Here is an 8,685-nt window from a genome sequence, read left to right as displayed (position 1 = left end):
CCAGGTAATTTTTGTATTTTAGCAGAGACGGGGTTTCACCATGTTGGCCAGGATGGTCTCCATCTCCTGACCTCGTGATCTGCCGGCCTCGGCCTCCCAAAGTGCTGGGATTATCGGCATGAGCCACTCTGCCCAGCCAGCCCCACTTCTTAACACTGTGACATTGGTGATTACGTTTCAAAACATGAGATTTAGAGGGAACACAAACCTTCAAACCATAGTAGACTTCTAGTACCTGACTTTCAGTCACTCTCCAGAAGTCACACGTTAGTGTGTTTGGACAAAAAAAGCATTTATTACTGTGTTTTTTCTCAAATATGGAGACTAAAAAAGGTCTCACTTAGGCCTGGCGTGGTGGCTCATGCCTGTAATCATCCCAGCACTTTGGGAGGCTGAGGCAGGAGAATCACTTGAACCCGGGAGGCGGAGGTTGCAGTGAGCCCAGATCGTCCCACTGCACTCCATACTGGGTGACAGAGCGAAGCTCTGTCTCAAAAAAAAAAAAGGTCTCACCTAGAATGCGTTTCTGGAGAATAGTATTATTGCTGGAAAATTTCATAGAATGGAGATAAAAGAAAGATAAATGGGAAGTTAGTGAATTTCTGGAGCTAGTCTCCAGATCAGAACTCTCTCTAATTGGTTCAGGAGAATTGCAACTTTGAATACAAATGGCAATATTCAAGAGAAATAGAAGAAAGAAAGAAAGAGGCAGAAGACCCTTTCCCAGAGTCACACACAACAATGGCAAACAAGCTAGTGACCATATGATCTCTCCAGGCAGTATCAGCAACAAACTAAGCTAAACAATGCCCAGAGTTACTCAGCCAGGCAATGTCCACGGCTACACACCTCAGGAATGGCGACAGCAGCTCCCAGCCACCCCTGCATTCCTGCGTGCTGTCGCTTCTGCTTCCTGCTTCTCCCTGAGCCTGACCCACCTCATCACCCCATGCTGGACTGCCTGGCCCTGCAGCTGGCCTCCTAGGCTCCAGTCTGTCCCACCGCCAAACTGTGAAGCACCTTCCTCCGAGTTTGCTCCGTAAAATACAGGTGTGTTTGTGTCTCTCCGAACTTTAAACTACTTCAGGGAATGGCCCATTGCCTTCACCAGACTGTTTCTACTTCATAACTGTGATTCACGCCCCTCAGGATATGGTCTTAAACCCCCTTTCGTCACACCCTTCTCTCTGGTGAGAGGAGTTCCCCAAGGTTCCGTCATGGAGGAGCTGGACTATTCACATCTCCACTGGGAGTTCCTGATGGGGTGTTCCCCTCCCCACCTCAAGCACATCTTGATCGCTAGGGCAAAATCCACTTCCGTCAGAAAGAAAAATGACATTGAGGGGATCGCCTTCGGGAAGCCGTCTCTCACCATGTCCCATAGCCCACCAGCCCCTCCAACAGATCTGAGTCCTCCTTCCTGTGGACCTCACTGGTGTGCAGGGCTGATCATGTGGGCAGGCTTGTGATATTTATTTATTTATTTAATTTATTTATTTATGAGATGGAATTTCACTCTTGTTGCCCAGGCTGGAGTGCAATGTCGCGATCTCAGCTTACTGCAACCTCCGCCTCTGGGGTTCAAGCGATTCTCCTGGCTCAGCCTTTCGAGTAGCTGGGATTACGGGCACCCACCATCATGCCCAACTAATTTTTTTTTATATTTTTAGTAGAGATGGGGTTTCACCATGTTGTCCAGGCTGGTCTTGAACACCTGACCTTGTGATCCACCCGCCTTGGCCTCCCAAAGTGCTGGGATTACAGGAGTGAGCCACCATGCCCGGTGTGATTTTTATTTATTATCTGCCTCCCCTAGAAGACCAGAGATCCTTAAAGGCAGAGCCAATATCTTTTTTTGAGACAGGATCTCACTCTGTTTCTTGCTTAGGCTGGAGTACAGTGAGGCTCACTGCAGCCTCGACCTCCTAGGCTCAGGTGATCCTCCCACCTCAGCTTCCTAAGTAGCTGGGACCACAGGTGTCCACCACCACACCCAGCTAATTACTTTGATTTTTTTTTAGTAGCGAGGAGTTCTCGATATGTTGCCCAGGTTGGTCTTGAACTCCTCAGCTCAAGCGATCCGCCTGACTCAGCCTCCCAAAGTGCTGGGATTACAGATACATGCCACTGTGCCCGGCCCAGACCCAATATCGTATTCAGTTTTGAAACTCTGTTACCCAGCACGGGGACTGCCAGGTAATCTGCATCGTTGATGTCTTCTGAAGGAAGGGAGGGGAGGATGAAGAAAGTTTGGTGGGTGGGTGGACAAGCAGGGGTGAAGGAAGACACAGGACCAAGCTTCTCCTCCACCCCTGCCCCGGCTCCCCCTGCTGCCTCGTTCTCTGTGCTCAGAGGATTTGCCCTGGCCGCTCTGGCTGCTGCACGCACATCTCTCCGGAACCCCGTCTCAACATCCCAAAGCTAAATATCACTTAGTCCTCACAAATGGGACCCTTCCACTTCCAGATGTGGGAGGCCAAAAGGGGAGCTTAGATCCAGGGATTGCAAACTGATGGTTCGGTGCAATCTGACAGATCAAGCCTTGGATTATTGAGGAGAAAACTATCACGTATGAAGCATCTACTCCATGCAAGCCAACACACAAGGTCTGCAGACTGATCACATTTCAGTTCCTTTTCAGTCTTTTGAGAGAGGTGTTATTATCCCCACTGCTCAAATGAGGAAAGTGAGACACAGCTAGGATTCCAGCTGTTTCCTTAATGCCAAGGCCATCCTCTGATTATCACATCTTGACACCTCAAGGTTGGAGTCTTTTGAGACTTACAATAGAATGCTCCTTTTTCTTTTCTTTTCTTTTTTTTTTTTTTTTTTTTTTCTTGAGACGGAGTTTTGTTCTCATTGCCCAGCCTGGAGCACAATGGTGTGATCTCAGCTCACTGCAACCTCTGCCTCCTGGGTTCAAGCGATTCTCGTGCCTCAGCCTCCCAAGTAGCTGGGATTACAGGCATGCACCACCATGCCTGGCTAATTCTGTATTTTTAGTAGAGACAGGATTTCACCATGTTGGTCAGGCTAGTTTCGAACTCCTGACCTCAAGTGATCCACCTGCCTCAGCCTTCCAAAGGGCTGGCATTACAGGTGTGAGCCACCGTGCCCAGCCTGGTCCATTATTTTAATAACTATTTACTAGATGTCTGCTGTATGGTTCATGGACTTAGAGGATTTTAGAGCTGGAAGGTGTCTTAGAGAACACCAAATATAATCCCCTTATTATGTTATATAATATTATTTTTATTTATTTATTTTTGAGACAGAGTCTCACTCTGTCGCCCAGGCTGGAGTCCAGTGATGCGATCTCAGCTCACTGCAACCTCCACCTCCTGGGTTCAAGCAATTCTCATGCCTCAGCCTTCTGAGTAGCTGGGACTAGACAAAGTTTCATTCTTGTCACCCAGGCTGGTGCAATGGTGCGATCTCAGCTCACTGCAACCTCCGCCTCCGGGGTTCCAGCAATTCTCCTCAGCCTTCTGAGTAGCTGGGATTACAGGCACCTGCCACTACACTAATTTTTGTATTTTTAGTAGAGATGGGGCACCTGCTACTACACTAATTTTAGTAGAGACAGGCACCTGCCACTACACTAACTTTTGTATTTTTAGTAGAGACAGGGTGTGGGGCGGGGGTGGGGTTCACTATGTTGGCCAGGCTGGTCTCAAACTCCTGACCTCAGGTGATCCACCTCAGCCTCCCAAAGTCTGGGATTACAGCTGTGAGCCACTGCACCCGGCCAAATCCCCTTACTTTATAAAGAGGAAGCTGACAACTTGATGGGATCTGTAACAGTGCAGTGAGGGATCTGCAACAGTGCAGTGAACACATGTATGATATAATCATGCTCGGCAGAGATTTTTTTCTAATTGATTTTGTAATAGTATTTTTTTAAATATTAAAGCAATACAAGCTCAGTGTTAAAAAAATGAAAAACTAAATAAAACCAGAAATTAAAAATAACCCATAACACATATTCCAAAAATGCTAACATGGTTTTAGATTTGATTTGCTTGTTCCTCATTTTAGGCCTTGCTAAGCAGATGTATTTATTAGGTGAATGGTCATATATTTATACATATACACACTTATATACATACAAAATTAGTTGCTATTATATTCTTTATAAAATATAGTGTTTTTTACTACATATTGTGAATATTTTTTTATTAAAATTCTCCATAAATTTTTTTTTTTGTATTTTTTTTTTGAGACGGCGCTTCACTGTGTCTCCCAGGCTGGAATGCAGTGGTGTGATCTCGGCTCACTGCAACCTCCGCCTCCTGGGTTCAAGCGATTCTCCTGCCTTGGCCTCCTTGTTAGCTGGGACTACAGGCCCACGCCACCACGCCTGACTAATTTTTGTATTTTTAGTAGAGACGGGTTTTCACCATGTTGGCCAGTCTGGTCTCGAACTCCTGACCTTAAGTGATCCCTCCACCTTGGCTTCCCAAAGTGCTGGGATTACAGGCATGAGCCACTGTGCCCGGCCTGTGTAAATATTCTTCAGTGATTAAAATAACTATAATCAGTGAGTAATACTTTCTCACTGGTTATAAAATTTTTAAATATAATTCCAAAATAAAAACTACCTATTATCCCATCACCAAGAAATAACTATCATTAACACCTTGACTTGGCAAGGGGTGGGGCATTCCTTTTAGCTCTGTTTGTGCGTATGTATATAATTGAGACAAATGGAATAGATGTTTTAAATTCTTTATACATTTTTGCCAAATTGTTTTTGAGAAAGTTTCTTCTGATTTAAATTCACAGCATCAGTGAATGAAAATGTTTATCTCATGATAGTCTCACCAACAATGTTTTTAAAATTTTTGCTAATTCGATAGTGGGAAAATGGTTGTGAATGTGAACTTATAAAAAATAAATATCGGTTGTTATGAAAATTATTGCTTCCTGCTGGGCGCGGTGGCTCACGCCTGTAATCCCAGCACTTTGGGAGGCCGAGGCCTCAATCACGAGGTCAGGAGATCAAGACCATCCTGGCTAACATGGTGAAACCCTGTCTCTACTAAAAATACAAAAAATTAGCCGGGGGTGGTGGCAGGCGCCTGTAGTCCCAGCTACTCGGGAGGCTAAAGCAGGAGAATGGCGTGAACCTGGGAGGTGGAGCTTGCAGTGAGCTGAGATTGCGCCACTGCCCTCCAGCCTGGTGACACAGTGAGACTCCATCTCAAAAAAAAAAAAGAAAAAAAAAAAAGAAAGAAAGAAAATTATTGCTTCCTTATAATTATTTTATGGAGCAAATAAAATTAAGCATATAATATTAAGAAGTCTAGATATCTAAGTTCTAGTTTATATCATGCATGGCTTAAAAACAGTTTTGTAAGACTGAATTATATTAAATGGAATCAAAAGAATAAGAATAAGTAAAGGCAAGTCATAGAGCCTCAAGTAAGACTTCTGTAGAAGACGTGAAGCCACCATCTCTCTTGTAAGCTATTTGCTAATTTGTCTGTTTATTTCCTACTGTGTTCCAAAAAGGGAACAACTAATATTAATAGATTGATGTATATAGCACAATGCAAAGCAATCAGATCCCACCTGCAACTAGAATTTCTCAAATACTCTACTTGGGTATATTTTGAAACCTCAACTGATTTGGAGGAATACACATGAAAGGCATAATTCCCAGAACGCTAGAATTACAGAGCAACTTCAGAAAAAGTTTAATTACTACCTTCCTAAGGCGTCTCAATGCTGCTGTATGTACTCCTCCTGTTACTTTGCACCTAAAATTTTAAAAATAAATATTTATGTCTGTAAAATTCCTAGTATGGATTGTACACCACTGTTGACCTTAATACTGTGACTGCACTGTCTGCTGAAGGAAAAGGAAATCATATTTGTGGAATATACAGTGTTTGGTTTTGGTGTTTAGAGTTCCCAGGCCTGATAGGATTCCCTTTCCATACCTGAGAGGAGGCACAGATGGTTTGTGATGTTGGTGTGTAAGGCTACTGCTGGGATCTCAAGATAAATACATGAGACAATCTGGGGAGAAGTAGAGCAAGAGTGTAGTGGAAATGTTTGGATTGGATTTAATAAACATTAAGACACATGGGAACAAATGCAAAATTCTGGACTCTGTTATAGCCCATGAATGCAATTTGCTGCTGTCATAAGTGTTGCCCTCTGCAAAATGAAGTCTTTTCTGACTGAATGTATTTTCTGGTCTGGGGCCATTACTTGTCAACAATTAATGCTGTAATTGTTCTTGGGCCTTTGCGTTAAAAATGCATGATGATCTGGCTGGACATGGTGGCTCACACCTGTAATCCCAGCACTTTGGGAGGCCGAGGCAGGTGGATCACTTGAGGTCAGGAGTTCGAGACCTCCAGGCCCAGCCTGGCCAACACGATGAAACCTTGTCTCTACTAAAAATAAAAAATTAGCTGGGTATGGTGGCATGCGCCTGTAGTCCCAGCTACTCAGGAGGCTGAGGCAGGAGAATGGCGTGAACCCAGGAGGCGGAGCTTGCAGTGAGCCGAGATCCCACCACTGCACTCCAGCCTGGGCGACAGAGAAAGACTCCGTGTCGAAAAAACAAAACAAAAAACAAAACAAAACAAAACAAAACAAAAAAACCTCTCCCTGACATTGAAGGCCTTAGATAGCAGGGATCTAACCCACGTTTAAAGCTTAATCTCTCCCCTATGCAAAACTTTGTGAGGAAAACTAGTTACTCCACATTCTCTCTCCACCACTATTGCTTTATTAGTGCTCATTGCTCCTTCTGGAATGCTGCTCTTACTAAGGCTGTCTGGCAGTTCTGTCAAGGATCATTTCAAATGCTACTTCCTCCATGATACACCTCTTCTATGAACTCTTTTCTACTCTGATGAAGTTTCTTTTCTCTTTTTTTTAATTAAAGATTTTTAAAAAATAAATGTTCATTTTATGTACAAAAAAGTATCATGGTTTTTCATTGGGTAGATGCCTTGGATTATCCTTTGAAGGAAGATCACTTAGCTCAACTTAATGAAACCGATATCCTTCGCATACTGACGGAAACACTGGCTGCACTTATTGAGGCCGTATTTCCGGATCAGACAGTGCTGGTTTGAGCAGACGCGACAAGAGCGAGAACCCTGGCCAAATTTTCGCGGGTGGCTCCAGTACAGTTCTTGGTGACCCATCTTGCTCTCAGGAGTTTAACAAGGTAAAAGTAAAAAAAATTTTTTTTTTTTTTTTGGAGGCAGAGTTTCGCTCTTGTCGCCCAGGCTGGAGTGCAGTAGCGCGATCTTGGCTCACCATAACCTCTGCCTCCCGGGTTCAAGCCATTCTCCTGCCTCAGCCTCCCGAGTAGCTGGGATTACAGGCATGCGCCACCACACCTGGCTAATTTTGTATTTTTAGTTGAGACAGGGTTTCTCCATTTTGGTCAGGCTGGTCTCGAACTCCCAACCTCAGGTGATCAGCCCACCTTGGCCTCCCAAAGTGCTAGGATTACAGGCGTGAGCCACTGCGCCTGGCCAAGATTTTTTTTTTAAGATCAGTTTTAGGTTCACAGCAACATGGAGAGGAAGGTAAACAGACACCTCATATACTTGTCCCCACAGATGCATAACCTTTACCATTATCAACATCCTGCACCAGAGGGGTGCACTCGTTACAACTGATGACGCCATACTGACACATCATATCCCCCAAAGCCCATAGTTTGTATTAGTGCTCTCGGTGTTATTCATCCTACGGGTCTGCACAAATGTATAGTGAAATGTATCCACCATGACAGTATCATGCAGAGTATTTTCACTGCACTAACCCCAGGCTCCAACCCTTAGCAACCACTGATATTTTTACTGTCTCCATAGTTTTGCCTTTTCCAAAATGTCATGCAGTATAAGCAGCCTTTTTTGGATCGGATTCTTTCGCTTAGTAATATGCATTTAAGTTTTCTTCATAACTTTTTTTTTGAGACAGCCTCACTTTGTTGCCCAGACTGCAGTGCAGTGATGCGATCTCGGCTCACTGCAACCTCCGCCTCCTGTTTTCCAGCGATTCTTTGCCTCAGCCGCTTGAGTAGCTGGGTTTACAGGCATATGCCACCAAACCTGGCTAATTTTTGTATTTTTAGTAGAGATAGAGTTTCACCATGTTGCCCAGGCTGGTCTCCAATTTCTGGCCTCAAGTGATCCACCCGCCTCAGCCTCCCAAAGTGTTGAGATTACAAGCGTGAGCCACTGTTCCTGGCCGCTTCATAACTCTTTATGGCTTGAGAGCTCTTTCTTTTTTCTTTTCCTTCCCTTCCCTCCCTGCCTCCCCTCTCCCTCCCTCTCTGCCTCCTTTCCCAGCTCCTCTCTGCCTCCATCCTCCCTCCCTCCTCCCCTCCTCTCCCCTCCCCTTCTCTTCCCTTTCCTCCTTCTTTTCTTGTTTTTTGAGGCAGGGTCTTGCTCTGTCACCCAGGCTGGAGTGCAGTGGTGTGGTCATGGCTCACTGCAGCCTCAACTTCCTGGAGTCAAGTTATCCTCCCATCTCAGCCTCCCAAGTAGCTGAGACTACAGGCATGCACCACCATGCCTAGCTAATTTTTAAATTTTTTGTAGAGACGAGGTCTCACTATGTTGCCCAGACTAGTCTTAAACTCCTGAGCTCAAGTGATTGTCCCACCTCAGCCTCCGAAAGTGCCAGGATTACAGGTGTGAGCCACCA

The 8,685-nt window shown here is 44.8% G+C and overlaps 1 protein-coding gene across 1 annotated transcript; it reads right to left on the bottom strand.

Moving 5' to 3' along the window:
- Nucleotides 1-6,998: 6,998 nt before the first annotated feature.
- LOC109025864 (small ribosomal subunit protein uS14-like) lies at nucleotides 6,999-7,169 on the bottom strand. The gene has a single exon (XM_055380218.1). The coding sequence runs from the start codon at nucleotides 7,167-7,169 to the stop codon at nucleotides 6,999-7,001; it is 171 nt and encodes a 56-aa protein (XP_055236193.1).
- Between the last annotated feature and the right edge of the window lie 1,516 nt (nucleotides 7,170-8,685).

This window comes from Gorilla gorilla, chromosome 11, assembly GCF_029281585.2.
Source record: "Gorilla gorilla gorilla isolate KB3781 chromosome 11, NHGRI_mGorGor1-v2.1_pri, whole genome shotgun sequence".
Taxonomy (NCBI): Eukaryota; Metazoa; Chordata; class Mammalia; order Primates; family Hominidae; genus Gorilla; species Gorilla gorilla.
This window is presented reverse-complemented; position numbering and strand designations above follow the sequence as displayed.

Coding starts and splice junctions, on each gene's coding strand:
- LOC109025864 (XM_055380218.1), bottom strand. CDS start 7,169: ATGGGTCACCAAGAACTGTACTGGAGCCACCCGCGAAAATTTGGCCAG.